Below are 26034 nucleotides of genomic sequence, written 5' to 3' on the forward strand. Positions count from 1 at the left end.
CTGGAGGCCCAGCCCACTCTACAGACACACACACCACACACACCTACACCTTCATGTGAAAACTGCACTCTAGTAAGCACATTCACTGTCATACATACTCAAATCAAATTTTAAATTGTATTTGTCACGTGCCGAATACAACAGACCTTACCATGAAATGCTTACTTACAAGCCCTTAACCAACAATGCAGTTCAATAAATAGAGTTAAGAAAATATTTACTAAACTAAAGTAAAAAAATAAAAAGTAACACAATGAAATTACATAACAATAATAACGAGGCTATATACAGAGGGTACCGGTACCGAGTCAATGTGCGGGGGTACAGGTTAGTCGAGGTAATTTGTACATGTAGGTAGGGGTAAAGTGACTATGCATAGATAATAAACAGCGAGTAGCAGCAGTGTTAAAAACAAAGGGGGGGGGGGGTCAATGTAAATAGTCCAGGTGGCCATTTTATTAATTGTTCCAACAGTCTTATAGCTTGGGGGTAGAAGCTGTTAAGGAGACTTTTGGACCTAGACTTGGCGCTCCGGTACATGGAAGCATCATTACATATGTTTGAGAGGGTTGTTGTTAAACAGGCTGATGTTTTGAAGTTGTTCAAGGGATGTATTGCACACAAAAGCCCAGGCCCAGACAAAATAAGTGTTAAAGCACTGTGCTGAACAATTGGCTGGTGTTTTTAGACATTTTCCAATCCTCGCTCAACCAGCAACATGTGCCAGTATTGTGGAAAAACGCAATAATTTTACCCATTCCTAAAGCATCTAATCCCTCTGTGCTGAATGACTACCGCCCTGTTGCCTTGACATCCTTAGTAATGAAATGCTTTGAGAAAATTGTGAAAAGTCATATTCTCAGTGCCACCCAGAAGCTCCTCGACCTGTTTCAGTTTGCCTATCAGCCCAGCAGAAGAGTTGATGCCATTCTTCCTCTCCTCAACATGGTCTATAGACATCTAGAGGGCGCCAAGTCCCATGTCAGGGTTCTGTTTGTTAACTTTTCTTCTGCCTTCAACACAATCCAGCCTTACATTCTGGCACAGAGACTGATTAGGGACTTCTCCTTAGATGGGGGGCTGGTTTTGTGGCTGTTGGACTTCCTGAGCCAGAGGTCACAGTGGGTCAAAGTAGGTCCCCACGTGTCGGACATACGCACCACCAACACAGGCTCTCCTCAGGGATGTGTTTTGTCCCCACTCCTGTACATCTTGTACACTAATAGTTGTACTAGTTCCCATCCTGACAGACACCTCGTTAAGTTCGCTGATGACACTGCATGATGATGAGGAACACCATGGCCCGGTCCTAGATTACTTTGTAGAGTGGTGTGACGAATCATACTTGGTCCTCAATACCAACAAGACCAAAGACATGTGCATAGACTTCAGGAAGCGGACAACACCTACCTCTGCAACATCTATCAGAGGTCAGAACATAGAGATTGTAGAGGAATACAAATATCTGGGTGTCCTCTTGGACAATAAGCTTCAGTGGAGTAAATGTACAGAAAGAGTCAACCGACTGTACTTTCTCAAAAAGCTGGGATCTTTTAATGTTGATTGTACTATACTGACTCTGTTTTACAAATCTTTCATTAAGGGTATTTTAACGTTTTGTATTGTTTGTTGGTTTGGCAATGCCACTGTCAGCCAGAGGAAAATGCTGAGAAGGATTATCACCACAGCAAGCAAGGTACTTGGAGTCAAACAGACAGACTTGAATGAGATCTTTAAGGTCAGGGCCCTCCGCAAGACTCACAAAATCATTTTAGACCCAAGCCACCCCCTGTACCCGGACTTTGAACTACTCCCCTCTGGGTGCAGGTATAGGGCACCCCTCTGTAGGAAAAACAGAACTAGACAATCATTTGTGCCAGGTGTAATATCCCTCCTAAATAGCTCGGGCTAATGTCCTATCGACCCAGGAAGGCCAGCAGGCTAGTCTCTTTTTATTGGTATGTAACTGTTATGGAAGTTGTATTGTCAATTTGTTTTGTATTTAAAACGGCACTTTAAACGTGTACATGACACTGCAACAACATTTCCCCACGGCGACAATAAAGTCAGTAAAGTAAAGTACCGGTTGCCGTGCGGTAGCAGAGAGAACAGTCTATGACTTGGGTGACTGGAGTCTTTAACCATTTTTTGGGCCTTCCTCTGACACCGCCTAGTATATAAGTCCTGGATGGCAGGAAGCTTGGCCCTAGTGATGTATTGGGCCGTACGCACTACCCTCTGTAGCGCGTTACGGTTGGATGCCGAGCAGTTGCCATACCAGGAGGTGATGCAACCAGTCAGGATGCTCTCGATGGTGCAACTGTATAACTTTTTGAGGATCTGGGGACCCATGCCAAATCTTTTCAGTCTCCTGAGGGGGAAAAGGTGTTGTTGTGCCCTCTTCACGACTGTCTTGGTGTTTTGGACCATGATAGTTTGTTGGTGATGTGGACACCAAGGAACTTGAAACTCTCGACGTGCTCCACTACAGCCATGTCGATGTTAATGGGGGCCTGTTCCGTGCTCCTTTTCCTGTAGTCCACGATCATCTCCTTTCTCATACTCACATTGAGGGAGAGGTTGTTGTCCTGGCACCACACTGCCAGGTCTCTGACCTCCTCTCTATAGGCTGTCTCATCGTTGTCTGTGATCAAGCCTACCACTGTTGTGTCGTCAGCAAACTTAAAGATGGTGTTGGAGTCGTGCTTGGCCACGCAGTTGTGGGTGAACAGGGAGTACAGGAGGGGACTAAGCACGCACCCCTGAGGGGCCCCGGTGTTGAGGATCACCGTGGCAGATGTGTTGTTGCCTACCCTTACCACCTGGGGGCTGCCCGTCAGGAAGTCCAGGATCTAGTTACAGAGGGAGGTGTTTAGTCCCAGGATCCTTAGCTTAGTGATGAGCTTTGTGGGCAATATGGTGTTGAACGCTGAGCTATAGTCAATGAACAGCATTCTCACATAGGTGTTCCTTTTGTGGAGTGCGAACGGAGATTGCGTCATATGTGGATCTGTTGAGGCGGAATGCGAATTGGAGTGTCTAGGGTTTCTGGGATGATGGTGTTGATGTGAGCCATGACCAGCCTTTCAAAGCACTTCATGGCTACCGGCGGTAGTCATTTAGATAGGTTACCTTCGCATTCTTGGGCACAGGGACTATGGTGGTCTGCTTGAAACATGCAGGTACAGTGAGGGGAAAAAAGTATTTGATCCCTTGCTGATTTTGTACCTTTGCCCACTGACATTGACATGATCAGTCTATAATTTTAATGGTAGGTTTATTTGAACAGTGAGAGACAGAATAAAATAAAATAAATCCAGAAAAACGCATGTCAAAAATGTTATAAATTGATTTGCATTTTAATGAGGGAAATAAGTATTTGACCCCTCTGCAAAACATGACTTAGTACTTGGTGGCAAAACCCTTGTTGGCAATCACTGAGGTCAGACGTTTCTTGTAGTTGGCCACCAGGTTTGCACACATCTCAGGAGGGATTTTGTCCCACTCCTCTTTGCAGATCTTCTCCAAGTCATTAAGGTTTCGAGCCTGACGTTTGGCAACTCGAACCTTCAGCTCCCTCCACAGATTTTCTATGGGATTAAGGTCTGGAGACTGGCTAGGCCACTCCAGGACCTTAATGTGCTTCTTCTTGAGTCACTCCTTTGTTGCCTTGGCCGTGTGGTTTGGGTCATTGTCATGCTGGAATACCCATCCACGACCCATTTTCAATGTCCTGTCCCTTTAGCAGAAAAACACCCCCAAAGCATAATGTTCCTCCTCCATGTTTGACGTTGGGGATGGTGTTCTTGGGGTCATAGGCAGCATTCCTTCTCTTCCAAACACGGCGAGTTGAGTTGATGCCAAAGAGCTCGATTTTGGTCTCATCTGACCACAACACTTTCACCCAGTTTTCCTCTGAATCATTCAGATGTTCATTGGCAAACTTCAGACGGGCCTGTATATGTACTTTCTTGAGCAGGGGGACCTTGCGGGCGCTGCAGGATTTCAGTCCTTCACGGCGTAGTGTGTTACCAATTGTTTTCTTGGTGACTATGGTCCCAGCTGCCTTGAGATCATTGACAAGATCCTCCTGTGTAGTTCTGGGATGATTCCTCACCGTTCTCATGATCATTGCAACTCAACGAGGTGAGATCTTGCATGGAGCCCCAGGCCGAGGGAGATTGACAGTTAATTTGTGTTTCTTCCATTTGCAAATAATCGCACCAAGCTGCTTGGCGATGGTCTTGTAGCCCATTCCAGCCTTGTGTAGGTCTACAATCTTGTCCCTGACATCCTTGGAGAGCTCTTTGGTCTTGGCCATGGTGGAGAATTTGGAATCTGATTGATTGATTGATTCTGTGGACAGGTGTGTTTTATACAGGTAACAAGCTGAGATTAGGAGCACTCCCTTTAAGAGTGTGCTCCTAATCTCAGCTCGTTGCCTGTATAAAAGACACCTGGGAGCCAGAAATCTTTCTGATTGAGAGGGGGTCAAATACTTATTTCCCTCATTAAAATGCAAATCAATTTATAACATTTTTGACATGTTTTTCTGGATTTTTTTGTTGTTATTCTGTCTCTCACTGTTCAAATAAACCTACCATTAAAATTATAGACGGATCATTTCTTTGTCAGTGGGCAAACGTACAAAATCAGCAGGGGATCAAATACTTTTTTCCCTCACTGTATTACAGAGTCGGTCAGGGAGAGGTTGAAAATGTCAGTGAAGACAACTTGCCAGTTGGTCCTCGCATTCTCTGAGTACACGCCCTGGTAATTGTCTGGCCCTGCGGCCTTGGAAATGTTGACCTGTTTAAAGGTCTTGCTCACATCGGCTACGGAGAGTGTGATCACACAGTCGTCTGGAACAGCTGGTGCTCTCATGCATGCTTCAGTGTTGCTTGCCTCCATTACTCGCCATGAATCAAAAGCACATGCTACCAGGCACACAGAGCTTCCTTAGTACTGCATTCTGCTACTTTTTATATTTCTATTTTTAAAAAAATCCTCTCTGCTACTTGAGGCGTTCTCACAGTGAAATGTGGTTTATACATTAATGGAATGAGAGAACATAGTTAGGATTACATTGGTCTATAGTTAGAAGCACAACTGTACATACCACTCTGCTCTGATTAGGAATATAAAATAATTTGCCACCTCACCAGTATGGAATTCATTGCATCCCCCGAAGAAAATAGATGAACGAGGGAGTATGAATGAGGGAATGAAGGAAGGAGGGAGATAGCAGGTAGAAGAATGTGTTAGTAAGCAGCTCTGAGCGGGATGGGTCTTGTCAGCCCACCCCTGGCACACTGTGGGTGGAGAAATGGGGAGGGTGTGTGTGTGTGCACCAAGATTGTGTGATTGCAAGTGTGTTTGCCTTTCCAGCTGTGGTTGTAGTGGGGGCGTTTCACCGGGACCTTGGCCAGCTGAGAATAGATGCCCACAGTACAGACCTAGTGGTGAGGAATCCAAAACACCCCCTCCATCTGCCACTCCTCTCATTCACTGAATACCAGGCGAGTAGCAGATACAGCCTGCCTCTCTGAGGTCAGGACACCAGGGCAATGACATGGTATTTTAGAACTCTCTAATGGAAGGGTTTATCATCTGAGGTGAAGTGTGTGTGTGTGTGTGTGTGTGTGTGTGTGTGTGTGTGTGTATTTAGGTTTGTTTATTATGAAATAATATGATAGGGTGTGTGTAGTATCATGTCATGTGGTATTCTGTTCGTATCATGACGTAGGCAGCAGACGGCTTCAATCAACATTTGCATTCCCTTACTCAACTTACACAACATGCAAGCATAAGTCCAAAATACAACCACCGTACTCTCTCAACCAAAACTCTATTCATCCTTTCTTTCTTTTTGTTCTGCTTGTATTTACGTTTTGTGAAAGGCAGTTTGGCACAGATAGAGACATTCCTGTTGAAGTGATGGAGTGGGCTAAACTACATGGAGGATGATTGTACTGCTGCTACAAACAGTGTATACGGTGGGAGAGAGAGAGAGATCTGATTGGGTACATACAGTGAGGGAAAAAAGTATTTGATCCCCGCTGATTTTGTACGTTTGCCCACTGACAAAGACATGATCAGTCTATAATTTTAATGGTAGGTTTATTTGAACAGTGAGAGACAGAATAACAACAAAAAAAATCCAGAAAAACGCATGTCAAAAATGTTGTAAATTGATTTGCATTTTAATGAGGGAAATAAGTATTTGACCCCTCTGCAAAACATTACTTAGTACTTGGTTGCAAAACCCTTGTTGGCAATCACAGAGGTCAGATGTTTCTTATAGTTGGCCACCAGGTTTGCACACATCTCAGGAGGGATTTTGTCCCACTCCTCTTTGCAGATCTTCTCCAAGTCATTAATGTTTTGAGGCTGACGTTTGGCAACTCGAACCTTCAGCTCCCTCCACAGATTTTCTATGGGATTAAGGTCTGGAGACTGGCTAGGCCACTTCAGGACCTTAATGTGCTTCTTCTTGAGCCACTCCTTTGTTGCCTTGGCCGTGTGTTTTGGGTCATTGTCATGCTGGAATACCCATCCATGACCCATTTTCAATGCCCTGGCTGAGGGAAGGAGGTTCTCACCCAAGATTTGACGGTACATGGCCCCGTCCATCATCCCTTTGATGCGGTGAAGTTGTCCTGTCCCCTTAGCAGAAAAACACCCCCAAAGCATAATGTTTCCACCTCTATGTTTGACAGTGGGGATGGTGTTCTTGGGGTCATAGGCAGCATTCCTCCTCCTCCAAACACGGCGAGTTGAGTTGATGCCAAAGAGCTGGATTTTGGTCTCATCTGACCACAACACTTTCACCCAGTTCTCCTCTGAATCATTCAGATGTTCATTGGCAAACTTCAGACGGGCCTGTATATGTGCTTTCTTGAGCAGGGGGACCTTGCAGGTGCTGCAGGATTTCAGTCCTTCACGGCATAGTGTGTTACCAATTGTTTTCTTGGTGACTATGGTCCCAGCTGCCTTGAGATCATTGACAAGATCCTCCCGTGTAGTTCTGGGCTGATTCCTCACTGTTCTCATGATCATTGCAACTCCACGAGGTGAGATCTTGCATGGAGCCCCAGGCAGAGGGAGATTGACAGTTCTTTTGTGTTTCTTCTATTTGCGAATAACCACACCAACTGTTGTCACCTTCTCACCAAGCTGCTTGGCGATGGTCTTGTAGCCCATTCCAGTCTTGTGTAGGTCTACCGAGTGGCGCAGTGGTCTAAGGCACTTCATCGCAGTGCTAGCTGTGCCACTAGAGATCCTGGTTCGAATCCAGGCCCATGGGGCGGTGTGCAATTGGCCCAGCGTCGTCCAGGGTAGGGGAGGGAATGGCCGGCAGGGATGTAGCTCAGTTGATAGAGCATGGTGTTTGCAATGCCAGGGTTGTGGGTTCGATTCCTACAGGGGGTATGAAAAAAATAATAATGTATGCACTAACTGTAAGTCGCTCTGGATAAGAGCGTCTGCTAAATGACTAAAATGTAAATGTCTACAATCTTGTTCCTGACATCCTTGGAGAGCTCTTTGGTCTTGGCCATGGTGGAGAGTTTGGAATATGATTGATTGCTTCTGTGGACAGGTGTCTTTTATACAGGTAACAAACTGAGATTAGGAGCACTCCCTTTAAGAGTGTTGGTTGGTATTCTGTCTCTTACTGTTCAAATAAACCTACCATTAAAATTATAGACTGATAATTTATTTGTCAGTGGGCAAACGTACAAAATCAGGAGGGGATCAAATACTTTTTTCCCTCACTGTAACTCCCTTCAGTTTACCATCTCTTTTCTCAAAGTCTTTTGATAAGTCTCTGTCATTGTTGACTGCAGTTCCAGTCCATTCCTGATCAGCTCCATCTACTGCTCTCCCTCCTGACTGCTCTACATGTTCAGTCTCAATGACAGGTTTACACTGCAATCAGACCATTGATTCTGATTCAGTTTGTCAGGTCAGCATTCTTCAGAGAGTACGTTTTCTAATGGATGCATATATTTACCCCAGTGACAGCTGCAGTGGCTGAGACCGGTTAGGGATGTGTGTGTTACTGACTGCATACAGAAGTAGGATGACTTCCAATGAGATTAAGAGCGTCTGCTAAATGACTAAAATGTAAATGTAAATACTATTCACTAACAGGTCCTGACCTAAGCATTGTTTTTCACTAGTTTACTCCAATTAGGGGAGGGGTGGTGGGGTTGGAAAGTAATAAAGGAAAATATATTTAAAAAATAATAGGAATATGTATTTATATGTGTGTATGTGTATGTATGTATGTATGTATGTATGTATGTATATATATATATCTGCAATATTAAATCTGATCTACCCCTAAAACAATTATAATAATGATATTAATAATAGCATAAAAATATTAAATAAAAATAAGGTCCTGACCTATGGCGCTACCGGATTCTACCCATGAATGGCATCATTAACAACCTCCATGATATCATTGAAGTTACATCTCCACATGGATTGTGTCCCATTCTTCCCATCTCCCTCAGTGTTTTTCCACATTGGCAGGAATGGATGAGACAGAGGTTATTCACTCAGCATCATCCATGTTTATTGATAGGGTTTCTGTTTTATTGTAATGTGATTCATTGGTCCTCTAAGGGGACAGATGTTTCAACACCACGTGACTCAGAAGCCTGATGGTAATGGATGTGGCTGATGTTAATGAGTGTGGCGAGTGACATTGCCTTTCCAAAACAACATGCCAGCAGAGCGGAACAGAGTCGACCCGACCCAAATGGCCCAAACTTTCATTAGAGGTGTTTTTTTGGGAGCTGGGCTATAAAAGTCAATGGTGTGCTGACTGATGAATGGCAGAGCCCTCCTCCATGCAGAGCTCCAGCCTCCTGCTGTAGTATGGAGGACAAGGCCCACGTGGCAGGCTGCAGCCACAGCCCTGGTGCCCAGCCAGCTAGGCGCAGAGGCATCGTAAAACACAAGCATGGGGTTTAGCATGGCATGGCAGGCAGACTGTTGCAATACTATAGCTTCTACACTCTGTTAGCTCATTATTACAGCCTTAGTAGGATTTATATGATACTAGAATAATGATAAAGTTATAATTTTTGACATATCCTATTACTAAATGGATAAAAAAATATGCTAAGGCACACCTCCATGATTAACAGTGCCTTTGTGAATGTAAAGTCTGCTCTGCTTTATACCGCCTGTATTAATGTAATTCATAGGAAATGTGGGTGTGAATGTCTAACTATAGTTCTGTGGTGTTAGATGAGATTCCTGCTCTATCTTAATATAGGAAACGAAGAGTGAGAACCCATTTCCTAGCAGAGCTATGAATTTCTGGGCTGCTGAATTAAATATGCTAATGAAAACGACTTTTCCATTTGGGGCTCTGATTGGCATGACAGCGATGACAATAAGTGATTTGACCCAGGTCACAGAGGAATAAGACAAATCTTTAGCTAGAATCCCTGTCATTTGGACTGTACAGTACTCAAGCCCATCAATCGACTACCTCTGGACTGCTCCTGCACTTATAATGTATATTGAACTATACAAACATGCATTATGTCACACCAACTAAAACAGTATAGTGAAGGGTTAGGTCTAGCCTATACTATTTCATTTGGTAAAAGTAAAGTTAAATGTTCATATTTACATAGGACTTGCCTGGTATTTGTTGGTTGATGACTTTTGTTTACAAGAAGAGCACATTCTGTGCATAGAGAACCCTCAGGGGCCATTAGCATTTTGTTGTTTACTTTTCCTGACTTTTGCTTTGTGTTTTTCTCATTAAGGGAAATGAGCTCTCTTTTATGTTCTCATCCCATCAATATGAAAATAGAGTGAATATGTAAGTGGGAGGAGGAAGGAGGTTCATCTGGGGGTAGGCATCCTTTATGAACTTGACTGACATGATGTTGTCTACTCAATTGTCTTCTCAATCTCCATTCCCAAGCTGATTTAAAAAACAAACTAAGTCACTGTGTTATGGTCTCTCACCAAGGAGAACAATAACAAAATGTTATTCATTCATGAGTGACTGTCGGAAGTCCTGAATTGCTTTCACTACTTTTCAAAAGAAAAACCCATTCCTCCTTTTAATTGTTTTTGTTTGATTTGCTCCTCAGGAGGGAGTTACAGCAGTAACTGATGAATGTATTTTCCCCACGCAATCTAAAAGCCCTAAAGCTCTCTGATTATTATCAACATCAGTCAGTGATTTTCTTGTAGTTTCTTATCCTCTGTGATTACAATGCCTTTCTCTTACTTGTGTGGCATCATTCGTGTTATGCTGGGACCACGCTTATCTACCGCCTTCTCTGATAATATGAGTGCTTGGTGGTACAGATGGACCAGACCAGTGAATCACCTGTGTACTGTAGTCCTGGTTGAGACTTTCTCCTCTGTCAAGTGCAATCAGGCAGGGCTGAGATGAGGAGCTTGGCTCTGGCTCCCCAACCTCCGCTAGCCTCTCCCCAGGCCCTCCCCAGACCAGGCCTGATCTCATGGGAGCAGAAGGGGACAACACCAACACCACCACTGGGTCCAGTGAAAAAACTGTCTAGGTCGGCCGCCAAAATAACATTTACATTACATTTTACATTTTAGTCATTTAGCAGACGCTCTTATCCAGAGCGACTTACAGTTAGTGAGTGCATACATCATTATATATATTTTTTATATATATATATATATATATATATTTTTTTTTTTTACTGGCCCCCCGTGGGAAATGAACCCACAACCCTGGCGTTGCAAACGCCATGCTCAACCAACTGAGCTACATCCCTGCCGGCCATTCCCTCCCCTATCCTGGACGACGCTGGGCCAATTGTGCGCCGCCCCATGGGTCTCCCGGTCACGGCCGGCTACGACAGAGCCTGGATTCGAACCAGGATCTCTAGTGGCACAGCTAGCACTGCAATACAGTGCCTTAGACCACTGCGCCACTCGGGAGATATAACAACATGGAAGGAGAGCCATTTGACTGGCAGCATGTTATGTATCATTTATAGAGATGAAGGTGATATGGTCCACTGTTTGATGAAGAGGTGCCAGAGCTATAATCTAGAACAGACAGATACAGAACCCTATGAAGTGTAGCAGGGGTTATCTGTGAGTCTAACAGGACTTGCTGAACACACAGAGAATGCTTCACTTTCTCTGCTTCCAGAAAGACTGTTAAAGTTGTATCCTACTGTTTCATCGGTTGGCGGTCATGTTTTGTTTGATACCGCCATAGGGAAGGGCAAAGGAGATCACATCATGATGTAAACACAGCAAGAAGCTTACCGTGGTAATCCACCTCCACTGTATTTAAATGACATGCTGAAGGTCGACTCAGCCTACACAGGGCTGGGAGAGTGAGGTCATTGACTGAATGGCTGGCTGTGTAACTATTTGCGTTGTCAGAGAGCTCTGTTAATGCATGTTCCCCTGAGGGCGTCCATGTCCTCTATCTATCTACAGGGGAAGTATTGGTAAACAGGTCTCACTGTTGACTGGTTGTGTACTAAGAGCCTTTTCCAATAAATGGGAGAGATCAATACCATGCATTGTGTTGACCAGGATTCATATCTGCCTCCCAGGGTTCAACTGCTCCTGTTTTCTGGTTCACTGATGATTCATTATGGACCCAAATGTTGAAGTGGCCTGTGTTCAGTAGGTAAAATGCAAGAAAAAGCTCTGAAACAGACAGAAATGCTCTCTTTCGTTTTCTGTTACGAACATTAAAACGTATCGCTATGGTGTGACCTAATGAGCAAGACACTGATGTTACTTTTCTGACTTGTTACAATTCGGTCCCAATGTTATTGTGGACAATGAGTGCGCTAGCATGAGAAATATCATTCAGAAATGGCATGAATTCCGGAATGTCTGTGGTAGTGGTCTATTTTCAGTTCCTCATGTGGTGTGTATGGGCCATTATAACTGAGGTACATATTATTAGAGCTGACTGGAGGTCAGCAAGAAAGGTGGTGGCGTGGTTCTGTTCCTCCTGTTGCCACGGGTACTAGCAGCGGGTGTGTGATTGTGAGAGTGTAAAGAGTGGCAGCGTTTCCACATGCTTCTAGACTAATGAGAGACAGGCAGCCTGAGGAGGACAACACTGTCTCTCTATCTCTCTGTTGGTCTGTCTGTCTCTCAGTCTGTCTGCTCACCACAGTACCGAGGTGATGAAGCTTAATATCCCACAGATTTCTCCGCTGCTGCCTGCTTTGTTGTGCTGGAGGCAGAGATTATCGGATTAACGCACAATAAGGAGAAAGATATTTCATTTGCCAATTGCTAAAGAATAGCCATTTCCTGGCCACAGCCAGAGACAAAGAGAGAGAGACTCCCATTTAGAGTCCAGCTGGGGTTTGGGTTAATTTGGCTCTGAACGATGCAGATGGTTGTCAAAGGAAGTGTTTAGAGATTGGGGCTAGAAGAGACCTCTCCCTCATCCTCCCAACCACGCTCTTTCTCTATTTTGTGGGGGGGGGGGGGACGACTGGCTGACTGTTGCTGGAGACCCGGCCGTCACCACTAATGGGCTGTTGACCCCCGGGGGGGGGGTCGAGTGGCTATTCATCACAGCAACGTCCACGTGTCATCATCCGGCCTCGTGTCCTCCACTGGCTGATCACAGGGAAAGATTAGCAAGCAAAACCACAACTGGCCTTCGCACTGCTCTCAGCCATGGGCTACTCCTCTGCTCCTCCACTCCTCTACTCTCCTCCACTCTGCTCCCTGGTCCCAGCCCAGCCTCCTCCTTCCTTCTCACAGGAGCTGAACTCTGGGTGCACTCTCCTCTAATCCTGAGCCAGTCTTATCTCAGCTCAGGAACAATAGACACAGAGAGATTGGCAGGCAGCCCCTGCAGCTACTCAGAATGGAGAATTTCACAAAATTGCTCCAGCAACTGTAGAGCCCACAGAGTGTGGTGGCAGGAAGGCTGCCTCAGAGCTCAGACTGGCTGTCACTGATTCTATAAGTCCTGGTTTCTCCATCCCTGTAAACCCAGCTCAGTGCTTCTTAGCTTTTCACTGACATCAAAATGTAATCCCTTTTGACGTGGAGGAGGCAAGCAAATCAACAGCAATGAACCCAGTGAAAAACATAAGTCAGGGTTCCACAGTACCTGCTACTGTTTTGTCCATATTGTGATGTACAGTACAGTCTATCTGGCGGTTGTATGGCTGCGGGTGTGTATGTCAGGTAGCCGGAAGACAATTTTTTTTCTTGAGCGGATGGTCGGGGGGCCGGAACATAATTACAAATAATTTGTAGACTGCAAATTGACCGCAATAATCCCAAACAGATATAATATTTGACTAAAACATAATCATTTCAAACCGCTTACATTTGTATACGATCATATGTATCTCTCTATTATGCAAGGGAATACTTGGGAACAGATTTCCAAAGTTAAAATCACTTGGAGCTGAATTCCTGGTGTTTTTACAGTCTTTTATGTCCAACAATGTAAAAAAACAAAGTTTTGCTCAGAAAACATGGGGGGCCAAATAAAACCACGGCCCGCGGGATGCCATTTGAGGAACCCTGATGTAGGTAGACTAAACAGGGCACCTTTCCAAGCCCAGGATCCCATCCATCTCATGTTAATGAGCCTTCACCACAGTCCTAACGAGCTGTAATCGCCGCTGTGCCCCGCGTAGGAATCAATGCTGCTGTCCATGCTGTGGCCGGAGACTGGATGGTCATTTGCATAAAGGGGGATAGGGACAGACTGTTAAACAGGCCAGGGAAGCATCAGTGGATCAGTGCTTTTCTGTTGTGTTGTCTTCCCCACCATGAAACGCTACTTCTGACATTCAATACATCATCCCATGCTTAACCCCAGAGCTAATTACTGATTGGTGCCGTTGCTTGGTAATAAGCCTAACAATCCTTTCATAATAATTGGACTCTTCATTTTGGCTTATCTGTATTGTATTGGGGATTTGACCTGACAGTGGTTTCTGGTGGTGCTGGATGGATTGTGATGTTAGGATTTTAGATGAAAAGCTGTGGAGTAGAGTACAGCAGTGTGTTACATTGGACAGTGAGTGCTGTGTGAACCCTGCTGGGTTTTATTTGTCCTCTGATGTATTTCGTGAATCAACAGTTTGAGGGTAAACAACAGTAAATAAATACAATATGTTTTCTCTTCCTGTGGAGGAAAAAAAATAAAGGTTCTTTAGGGATTAAGAGTTGCTGTTTTCATGCCTTTGTAGGATGATATAGTATGCGTTGTACTTTAGGATATGAAAGGAACTTTTACCTCAACAAACACTCAATTGCATGCGCTGGGAGAGATGTTTGTCTTTGGGCAAACTTAGTAGAAGAGACGATAGCTTGATATTGCTTTAAAAGTCATTCCGCATTTGTTTTCATCAGTGGTGTGTTGAGCCTTTAGGTGACGGCTGCTCATGGACTGGTGGAACATGGTGAATCCTTCACTGTTTTTACTGTTATTCTCTCTCTTTCTCACTCTCCCTTTCTCTTTCTCCAACTCCCATCCCCCCTCTCTCTCTCTCCTCTCTCCCCTCTCTCCTCTGTCATTTTCTCCTCTGTTATTTTCTTCTCTGTGTACATCTCCAGGCCAGCTTTCCCATCTCTGCCAGTGGCTCTCTGAGGTAGTGAATCTATATACATGTCAGTGCGTTCAGGGAGAAGACATCTCCTCCTCAGCATCTCTTACCTTCCCTCTGGCCACCTGGGAAGCTGAAAATAAACACACACTCGCAAAAAAAAGAGAGGATATTATTTGTGACTGCCTGCGCTATTCTTTATTCAACCCACATTCAAATGACCATGTTATGATTAGCTTTCTCCACCAGCACCCTATTAGGATCATGGTATGGCACTAGCTGTGGTTAAGCCATAGGTTCCATGATAGGCATAATGTGTCATCATTCTGAATGCCTATATCCTATCTGTGAGTAAACAGATGACTCTATAGCTATGCAGTTCTCTGCCCAAAATAGTCATTGCCAAATAGTCATTGCCAAGTGAAGATTCCATAATATTTCAGCTGAGACACGAGTGGCCACGGCTTCCAGTTGCAGCAAGGCATGTTTACAAGGAAGCACACACCACAACGAAAGAGCAGCAAGACCCAAAATACTCACTCCTCTCCAGGCTGCGAATGAATAGGACGCTTGGTTCAATCTGCCTCCAGCCTTCCCAAAAGTATGTCTGAGGCGCTGGCAGGGGCCCTGTGAGTAGGCTACCTACCGCAAGCTTGGCACGGTGTGAGTGAGGAGCAGAGGGAGGATGGACAGCATGGCTGCTTTTGTTCCTTCTGCAGGAGGCAGATAAAGGAGACGCAGTAGCTGTGCGGCAGGACAGACGCACACATTGACTGATAGACCAACAGAGACACACACACACACATTGACTGATAGACCAACAGAGACACACACACACACATTGACTGATAGACCAACAGAGACACACACACACACACATTGACTGATAGACCAACAGAGACACACACACACACATTGACTGATAGACCAACAGAGACACACACACACACATTGACTGATAGACCAACAGAGACACACACATCTTATCAGACAGGCATTGATGGAGCAGTGACTCACAGCTTATCGATTTCAGAAGTCTTTTCCCAATTTGGAATCAAAGAAGAAAATAAATATTGAAATATTGAATATAGTTCTGCTTCTCTGAGAGACACGAACAAAGATAAATGGTAATTACCCCCTTTCTTTTTTGCTTTTGTAGACTGTTACATTTCCACTCCAATTGCACTCTCTTTCTTTTGTACTGATTACACGTCTAGCGAGTGTCCCTATTGTATCCCAGAAAAGTGACCAGCTACATACAGAGATCCTTTAAAACTGAGAGGGGCTGACTACAGAGGTCACACACTTATTCACACAATATGATATGGAATATTATGTAGTTGGCTGTTGCATGAAGTTGATTGAAGTTCAAATCGTGCTCATTTGTGACATATCTGATTTTGCAGAGCACATTAAAAACCGTCTTGTGGAGCGATTCATGGCGATATGAGCTGGTCCAGCTGCTTCTCCTGTCATTACCTCCTCCCCTCCAACTCCACCCCTGGAATGTGATAGTAGACATTATAAACTGGGTGGTTCGAGCCCTGAATGCTGATTGGCTGACAGCCGTGGTATATCAGACCGTATACCACGGGTATGACAAAGACAATGTATCATTTGCAGTAATTCTACAGCATGAGTGATATATGAAATTATAGTCAAATTGGTGTAACATATAAGCGTTATAATGCATTACCTCTTTAACTGAACCCTGCCCATGTTCCCTCCATATCATTCCAGTCTCAGGTTCCATTCTATCCAGACGGACTCCATTATGTGTCTTTTCTCTATGGGGTCTGGGGAACAAAAGGCAGTGAGACCTCTTAGCACTCACAGCCCTGCACACAGCAGACTAAGCCAAGCGCATCTCTGAAGTGTGCCGACATAGGTCAGGGAGCATACACCTCCAATTGTCAGCCAGCGCTCAGCCTCTCAGCCTGACACACAATACCTCTGGGTGACCGCAGATAACTCAAAGCCCTCGGTGCCACTGCCAGCACTTGATAGTCTGCTACTCTGCTCAGCGTTCACAGCTAGGCCACGTCGATATGAGAAACTGAAATTAAACGCTGTAGAAAATCCGCTGGCTACGGTTAGATACACGGCTTGGCACGGGAGCTTTGTTCATCAACCTCTTGCTCGCTGTCTCTTTGTCACTAAACAAGCTCGACTGCATGCTTTGTTACAGGTGGCCAGTCTTCAATAGCCTTCCTTCGCATTCATAAGCAGCTGAACGCCAAGACTTCACTGAAAAAACGGCTTGTTGGGAAGAGAAAGCAGTTTTCTTCTGGCTCCATACATCATGCTTTAAAGCGACTTGATTTGGCTACAATATTTCTATTACTCTAGTACCACTCCATCTTGACTAACCTCTTCAGTGGGGGACAGCAGAATCTTAGTTAGTGAAGACTATTGTCTGCTGCCCTAACAATATTCATCCCCATGCATACTGAATAGTATTGACTTTCTCTGGAATATCAGACAATCAAAGCAATGAACACACACTGTGCTATGTAACTAGTGTGTAGTACACCATACATCCTAGTGTAGGCGATGTATCAGATTTCTTTATGAATGAATCTTCAGAGGAGCCGAAAGACCAAATCCTTGAAGCCTGGGTACTTTCGCTCCATTGTTTTCCAGGGTTGTAAAGTCAATCACATTTAATCCCACACTAGTACAGGGAAGATAGACTGTTATAGCCCTTCCAAGCACTTCATAGTAGCAAATCCTCTCTGGAGCTATAGGAGTGGGCGGTCCAGGCAGTAGTCAGCCAATAGTCAGCCAGAGAGCCATATCTGTTTGCTCTTTTCTTTTTTATGTGATGATATGATGCCCTGATCTTTGATCGAGAGAGAGATGCTGTGGTGGTGAGCTAACTTCTAAGATCCTCTCCTGTCTAATGTATTCACGGTGTCAGGTTGGAGAGCGAGTGGAGGGAAAGGGAGGTGATGGGTCAGGTCTCCTGGCTGCCAGGCTGGTTTAAGAGAATAGTTTTGATTTAATCCAGAGCAGCGTCCCCGCTCCCACCCGCTCCCCATGTACAGCCATGCTAATATGCCCAGAGGGCTCCTCCTTGAGTAAGTTGAAAAAGAGCCTCGCTGGATTTATGGCAAGCAATATCTTGATCTCTTTCCAATATAATTAATCCCTTTACTTCACGAACCAGAGACGATAGCGAAAGGAAGGAAGATTCTGCATTCTCACCCCCTCCCTCTCCTCTCTCTCTCTCTCCATCTCTGTCACTAGTTCTGAACCTGAGTTGAGGCATTAACTGACTTTGACTTTAGCGTTTAGTTGTCTGTGCAGTCAGCAGTGCATGGTTATTCATCTCCCTGACTTACAGTGAGGGAAAAAAAGTATTTGATCCCCTGCTGATTTTGTACGTTTGCCCACTGACAAAGGCATGATCAGTCTATAATTTTAATGGTAGGTTTATTTGAACAGTGAGAGACAGAATAACAACAAAAAAATCCAGAAAAACGCATGTCAAAAATGTTATAAATTGATTTGCATTTTAATGAGGGAAATAAATATTTGACCCCTCTGCAAAACATGACTTAGTACTTGGTTGCAAAACCCTTGTTGGCAATCACAGAGGTCAGACATTTCTTGTAGTTGGCCACCAGGTTTGCACACATCTTAGGAGGGATTTTGTGCCTGACGTTTGGCAACTCGAACCTTCAGCTCCCTCCACAGATTTTCTATGGGATTAAGGTCTGGAGACTGGCTAGGCCACTCCAGGACCTTAATGTGCTTCTTCTTGAGCCACTCCTTTGTTGCCTTGGCCGTGTGTTTTGGGTCATTGTCATGCTGGAATACCCATCAATGACCCATTTTCAATGCCCTGGCTGAGGGAAGGAGGTTCTCACCGAAGATTTGACGGTACATGGCCCCGTCCATCGTCCCTTTGATGTGGTGAAGGTGTCCTGTCCCCTTAGCAGAAAAACACCCCCAAAGCATAATGTTTCCACCTCCATGTTTGACGGTGGGGATGGTGTTCTTGGGGTCATAGGCAGCATTCCACCTCCTCCAAACACGGCGAGTTGAGTTGATGCCAAAGAGCTGGATTTTGGTCTCATCTGACCACAACACTTTCACCCAGTTCTCCTCTGAATCATTCAGATGTTCATTGGCAAACTTCAGACGGGCCTGTATATGTGCTTTCTTGAGCAGGGGGACCTTGCGGGCGCTGCAGGATTTCAGTCCTTCACGGCGTAGTGTGTTACCAATTGTTTTCTTGGTGACTATGGTCCCAGCTGCCTTGAGATCATTGACAAGTTCCTCCCGTGTAGTTCTGGGCTGATTCCTCACCGTTTTCATGATCATTGCAACTCCACGAGGTGAGCTCTTGCATGGAGCCCCAGGCCGAGGGAGATTGACAGTTAATTTGTGTTTCTTCCATTTGCGAATAATCGCACCAACTGTTGTCACCTTCTCACCAAGCTGCTTGGCGATGGTCTTGTAGCCCATTCCAGCCTTGTGTAGGTCTACAATATTGTCCCTGACATCCTTGGAGAGGTCTTTGGTCTTGGCCATGGTGGAGAGTTTGGCATCTGATTGATTGATTGCTTCTGTGGACAGGTGTCTTTTATACAGGTAACAAGCTGAGATTAGGAGCACTCCCTTTAAGAGTGTGCTCCTAATCTCAGCTCGTTACCTGTATAAAAGACACCTGGGAGCCAGAAATATTTCTGATTGAGAGGGGGTCAAATACTTATTTCCCTCAAAATGCAAATCAATTCATAACATTTTTGACATGCGTTTTTCTGGATGTTTTTGTTGTTATTCTGTCTCTCACTGTTCAAATAAACCTACCATTAAAATTATAGACTGATCATTTCTTTGTCAGTGGGCAAACATACAAAATCAGCAGGGGATCAAATACTTTTTTCCCTCACTGTAGATGTGTCCTCTGTTCTCCTTAGTGAGTCTGCTACACAGCAGCCTGTCCTCTAGTCTAGTCAGTCTACTACTGTGTGAATGGAGGGTGTCAAAGGCCAACTCTGGACTACCTAGTAGTGAGAGTGGTCTCAGACCGACAGAAGGAGGTCAGGAGGAGGTGCCATCTGGAGAGGAACTCTCACATCCGGGGAGGAGAAGGGGAGGGGGGTGTGGTGGGTGACCCCTGACCCTGAGCGGAGGCAGTGATGTCAGAGGGTAGAGGTAGCTATGCTCCAGCTGCGTAACAACTTGTAGCTCCGCTCCACCATCAAGCTAATCACGGTAATCTACACAGACAGATGTTACCCCACCCCGCTCACAAAGCATGCCTCAACGCGGAGGGAGGGAGGGATGAAGAGCGAGAGGGGAAGAAGGAAGGCGAGAGGGAGGTGGAGAGGCAGGGGAGGAGGGAGGGATGCAGTCCTGCTGGGATAACACTGAGGCAACGTGTCAGAAGGCTCTTGCCGGTTTCCGCAGCCCCCCTCCCAGCCTCAAATCTGCCCCCTCCCAACCACACACAGAGTAGTCATAAGCCTTGTTCATAGGCCTGGTGGGGAGTCTTAATACCCCTTCGGCAGTTTATCCAAGGCAACACGCTCCCAATTAAAGGGTCCTTCAAGCAAGATTTACTCCCCACCAAACCCCTAAACACTACTCCCCCCCCCATCCTCCCTCAGTCCTCCGGCAGCCACCTCTCCATCCCACATTTCTCCTTCCTCCCTTTCCTTCCTTCCTATTGCTGTTGATTCAAGACTTTTAACTGTGAGATCAAAGAGGGTGAGAGTTTACCTAGAACAGGATTTCTGCCATCCCCTACCGGGTAGCTCCATTAGGCTCCATGCTTCTCTCATTTTTCCGCAAGAGCTCCCTTGGGCTTCAAAGCAATTATGCAGTGGTGTGGCATAATATTTCATTCTCCTCACATTGCATTACTCTATGGTGGAGTTAGCTATTAAAAGCTTCATACAGCCCAGGAGGAAGGGAGCTGGTTGCTAACGGCTTCATACTACTGGAAAGACATGGAGATGGGATGAGAGGGGGGAAAAGAGAGAGGAGGGAGACTTCTCAAGGGCATGATAGGCTGCTATCTTCGCTCACTGGATAGGTGTGAACACTATACAGCATTGCATAGAATTTGCATGTATACCCTGCCTTATATCGTTCATAAATATCTCAGAGAGAGAGGGAGAGATGCAGAGAGGAATGGAGAATGTTGAGAGTAATGGAGTGGCGCTAAGAGGGTGAGGGAGGGAGATATAGGTGAGAAGATGGGGAAGGGGATTCTCCTGTCGTTCTGTTCTGTTCCGTGGTGTGTGGGGCCCCAGGCGAGGCTGGTTATAGCTGTAATGATGATGACGCAGTTCTGCATGCAGACAGCCAGTCAGTCAGTCAGCCAGGCAGGCACAGTCACAGGTGCTCAGGGCCCCAGGCTCCGCTCATCTCTATTTTCTCTCTACACTCTGTCAGCTCATCATCAGCTAGAGCAGGCGTTCATCACACCCAGCTCCCAACATGCACACAGGAGGCTCTGCTACACCTCTTTTATAGTTCTAAACCTGGAGCTACAGCTACTCACTATGGGTCATAGTCTGAGACTGGAGCTTTAACATTATGAAGCCAGACGGTGATCAACATACACCGGCTGATACTCACAGATACCTATAGACCTGTCTCCATCACACACAGGCATCTGTAGCTGTCTTTCCTGATCACGTGTGTGCTGCTTGGTTATGCTAATCACTGTTGACAGGTATAGAGTTTGATTAGGATCCACACAGCAATAATTAACATGCCTGTTGGTGTCCCATGTCTGGTTCCTCTCCCTCTCCTGGGTCTCAGGGGGTGGGTATGTAAAGAGACAGCTGGATCTCGCTGCCCAAGGATAGCTGCATTTAGTCTACCTTGGAACATGGCTGTCTTAGTGCTGTATGTAGAGAAAATGATATTTTGGAAGTGATACTGCTGATTTTGGAAGTGAAACTGCTGATAATAGCTTGTCTTATTTTTTTTCTATGTTGCTTGGATTGTTGTTCACATACATATTCACATATACAGTCCCTTCGTATGGTTTTACCTTTACATCCACATTGACAGTCTGTTTAATCTAACCCCTCCTCTCCCTCCTCTCCTTTGCCAGAGATCCGCGGTGGCCGGGGGCCTAAGGAGGGGTCACTGAGGTCGCTGCCCCTGTACGACACGCCCTACGAGCCAGCGGAGAACGGAGGGGACTCGGACGACGAGCGTCCCCGCTGCCCCAGAGAGAGCCGGCTGCCTCAGGATGACGAGAGGCCCCCGGAGGAGTACGACCAGCCCTGGGAGTGGAAGAAGGAGCGCATCTCCAAGGCCTTCGCAGGTACGAGAGCACGTATGTAACACTCCTCTCCTCCTGCTCTACGTCTCCTACATTACTGTCACTCTGTGTCTGTGCTGCTGTCCCTCTCCATCCCACTAATTGCCCAGGTACCCTTTTCCAGCACTAACCAATGTGATTACTGCTTCTTTCATGGTTTCCGGTATCTTATCATCTTATTTTTCATTCCCCCTCTGGTAAAGCATAACAGTAAGTTAATTTGCAGGTGTCAGGTCTGGTGAGTGGGGCCTTTTTCTGGGTGTCTGTTCAGTCTTTGGCATTTATTGTTATGAATCTTGCCCTGGAGGCAGCTCTGCAGAGTGTGGTTGTGCCAGCTAGTGACCAAAGTCGTAACATCTGATTTTAAACATAACCCTAACCTTACCCCTAACCTTAACCACACTGCTAACCCTAAACTTAAATTAGGATTTTAGTTTTCATAAATGTTTACGATATAGCCAATTTTGACTTTGCAGCTGTCCCATCTAGCAGAAATCGCTCAGTTCTGCCTCCAGGGCAAGATTCATGACAATAAACGTCAACCTGCAGCTTGGGAGAGACCTATGGTGTATGGTGGGTAGGGGAGCATGACTGTGTTTGCGTGTTCTCATGCGTTCATATACGGTATACACTATATATGCAAAAGTATGTGGACACCGCTACAAATTAGTGGATTCGGTTATTTCAGCCACACCCGTTGCTGACAGGTGTACTGTATAAAATCGAGCACACAGCCATCCAATCTCCATAGACAAACATTGGCAGTAGTATGGCCTTACTGAAGAGCTCAGTGACTTTCAACGTGGCACCGTCATAGGATGCCACCTTTCCAACAAGTCAGTTCGTCACATTTCTGCCCTGTTAGAGCTTCCCCAGTCAACTGTAAGTGCTGTTATTGTGAAGTGGAAATGTCTAGGAGCAACAACGGCTCAGGCGCGAAGTGGTAGGCCATACAAGCTCACAGAAACATTTTCTGTTCTCGGTTGCAACACTCAATACCGAGTTCCAAACTGCCTCTGGAAGAACTGTTTGTCGGGAGCTTCATGAAATGAATTTCCGTGGCGGAGCAGCCCCACACAGGCCTAAGATCCATGCGTAATGCCAAGCGTCGGCTGGAGTGGTGTAAAGCTCCAACATGTTCCAACATCTAGTGGAAAGCCTTCCCAGAAGAGTGGAGGCTGTTATAGCAAGGGGGCACCAACTCCATTTTAATGCCCATGATTATGAAATAAGATGTTCGACAAGCAGGTGTCCACATACTTTTTGTCATTCAGTGTATGTGTGCATGTATGTGTGTGTTTGCATGTGTCTGTCTGTCTCAATGTCTCTGTCTGAGTCTTACTGAATGTCACCTGGGGTTTAGAGAGCTCCAGCATAGCTAACACAGCCATAACTGAACAGGGCAGTTCCAGGACAAACACAAACAAACAAAAAGAGCGGTGGAAAAACCAACACCTTTCCTCGATTTGAAACGATACTACACCAAATATTAAAGAATCCTTTAAAGGGTTTTTTTCTTTACCTCTTCCTCCTTTTTTCTTTTCCTTTTTTGTATTCTTTGAACAGCTCTGCTCTGTTCTGACTGCATTAGCTACAAGGGCTCTGTAAGTGGCAGTGGATCAGAACCAGAGACAAGGAAGGACAACACCTCTAAATCCCTCACAGGTACCACTGACACACACCACCTGGGCTGGGCTCTCTTTCTGTGTCTGTTTCTCTCTGTCCGTATTTACTTGGTCTATGTTTCTCTGTTTCATACTGCAGTAAATGTGTGCTGTCTCTCAGCTGTTAGGACAAACGGATGTTGGTTTCTTTCATTCATTTCTTTCCTCTCATGATTTTGTCTTTTATCCAACACTAAGGCGAGTTTATTTAGGATGCTATTTACAAACACTCCTCTCATATTATTTCCTTTGATGGTGATTAATTTCATTTGCTCGGGATGTCAAAGTGACATCTGCTGTGGGAGAACAGAGATAAGAGTGCTGAAGTTGTCCTTCAAAGAGGAAGACTGGAGTTGGAGAAGTGCTTTGATTTATTGTATGTCTTCAACCTTTTTATGTTCCATTCAGCCCATAATGATATCCCAGTGTTTGGTGGAGAGAGAGACTTCTCCTCTGACAATCTGTCATTAAACAGAGCTTTCTGAAAGAAGAACGCCTCCCTTCTCTCTTTCTCTCAGCGTGTGAAGAACTGGTTGCGACTGGCTCTGTTCCAGACGTCTTGATCATCAAAAAGCTCAGAGAAAGTTCAAGAACTTTATATAAAAGGGCCTCAGCTCTAACACTGTCTATAGACCTAGGTCTTAAAGGTGACAGCTCTGGTAGACCTAGGTCTTAAAGGTGACAGCTCTGGTAGACCTAGGTCTTAAAGGTGACAGCTCTGGTAGACCTAGGTCTTAAAGGTGACAGCTCTGGTAGACCTAGGTCTTAAAGGTGACAGCTCTGGTAGACCTAGGTCTTAAAGGTGACAGCTCTGGTAGAGCTAGGTCTTAAAGGTGACAGCTCTGGTAGACCTAGGTCTTAAAGGTGACAGCTCTGGTAGACCTAGGTCTTAAAGGTGACAGCTCTGGTAGACCTAGGTCTTAAAGGTGACAGCTCTGGTAGAGCTAGGTCTTAAAGGTGACAGCTCTGGTAGACCTAGGTCTTAAAGGTGACAGCTCTGGTAGACCTAGGTCTTAAAGGTGACAGCTCTGGTAGACCTAGGTCTTAAAGGTGACAGCTCTGGTAGAGCTAGGTCTTAAAGGTGACAGCTCTGGTAGACCTAGGTCTTAAAGGTGACAGCTCTGGTAGACCTAGGTCTTAAAGGTGACAGCTCTGGTAGACCTAGGTCTTAAAGGTGACAGCTCTGGTAGACATAGGTCTTAAAGGTGACAGCTCTGGTAGACCTAGGTCTTAAAGGTGACAGCTCTGGTAGACCTAGGTCTTAAAGGTGACAGCTCTGGTAGACCTAGGTCTTAAAGGTGACAGCTCTGGTAGACCTAGGTCTTAAAGGTGACAGCTCTGGTAGACCTAGGTCTTAAAGGTGACAGCTCTGGTAGACCTAGGTCTTAAAGGTGACAGCTCTGGTAGACCTAGGTCTTAAAGGTGACAGCTCTGGTAGACATAGGTCTTAAAGGTGACAGCTCTGGTAGACCTAGGTCTTAAAGGTGACAGCTCTGGTAGACCTAGGTCTTAAAGGTGACAGCTCTGGTAGACCTAGGTCTTAAAGGTGACAGCTCTGGTAGACCTAGGTCTTAAAGGTGACAGCTCTGGTAGACCTAGGTCTTAAAGGTGACAGCTCTGGTAGACATAGGTCTTAAAGGTGACAGCTCTGGTAGACCTAGGTCTTAAAGGTGACAGCTCTGGTAGACCTAGGTCTTAAAGGTGACAGCTCTGGTAGACCTAGGTCTTAAAGGTGACAGCTCTGGTAGACCTAGGTCTTAAAGGTGACAGCTCTGGTAGACCTAGGTCTTAAAGGTGACAGCTCTGGTAGACCTAGGTCTTAAAGGTGACAGCTCTGGTAGACCTAGGTCTTAAAGGTGACAGCTCTGGTAGACCTAGGTCTTAAAGGTGACAGCTCTGGTAGACCTAGGTCTTAAAGGTGACAGCTCTGGTAGACCTAGACCTTACACGTTATCTTCTATATCCAGGCTGTTTGAAGATTGGATCATCATTGTCAGAGCACTATAAGAAGTGTGTCATCATTATGCGACCCTGGCGACTGCCGATAGAGACAGGGGGCTGAATGAGCCAGTACCTCATGCTCAGCCAGAAGTCTCAGATCACTCAGGACAGGTCATCGACCCAGGCCAAGGGTCAGGACGATGACCAGTCCCTTTCTTCTGGTTGTCCCCTTAATGACTTGTCGTCTGTTACCATCAGACCATTGGGTGTGTTAGGAAGGAACTTTCCACACTAGCTTCAGATATTGTGTATATGATGTGTTTTATATTCTGTTGGTGAATTTAAATTATTTGCATTTAAACTCTTATTTGCATAGATGAATAATGATATTGTTCACTCTTCAGATTTCCTCTGCGGTTTCCAGCATAGATGCTGTTTATATTTAGACGTTGGTATGTTGAATTAAAGTGTCAGCACGCAGAATATTAACGGGTAATGAAGAAATATGCACCCCGCAAATAGAGGAGAGTGGGTGAATAAGAGGTATTAAACACCATAA

General features: G+C 45.4%; 1 protein-coding gene across 1 annotated transcript in view; it reads left to right on the top strand.

Annotated features, from left to right (window-relative positions):
• Positions 1–26034, top strand: part of LOC121582279 (SH2 domain-containing adapter protein D-like) — a gene marked incomplete at its 3' end in the record, with an annotated part of 93483 nt that overhangs the window by 60336 nt on the left and 7113 nt on the right. The window contains exons 3-4 of the mRNA XM_045216645.1: positions 21658–21873; positions 23437–23535. Coding sequence (XP_045072580.1) covers positions 21658–21873; positions 23437–23535 — 315 coding nt within the window. The remainder of the gene's footprint in view (positions 1–21657; positions 21874–23436; positions 23536–26034) is intronic.

Source organism: Coregonus clupeaformis, unplaced genomic scaffold, assembly GCF_020615455.1.
Source record: "Coregonus clupeaformis isolate EN_2021a unplaced genomic scaffold, ASM2061545v1 scaf0765, whole genome shotgun sequence".
NCBI classification, from domain to species: domain Eukaryota; kingdom Metazoa; phylum Chordata; class Actinopteri; order Salmoniformes; family Salmonidae; genus Coregonus; species Coregonus clupeaformis.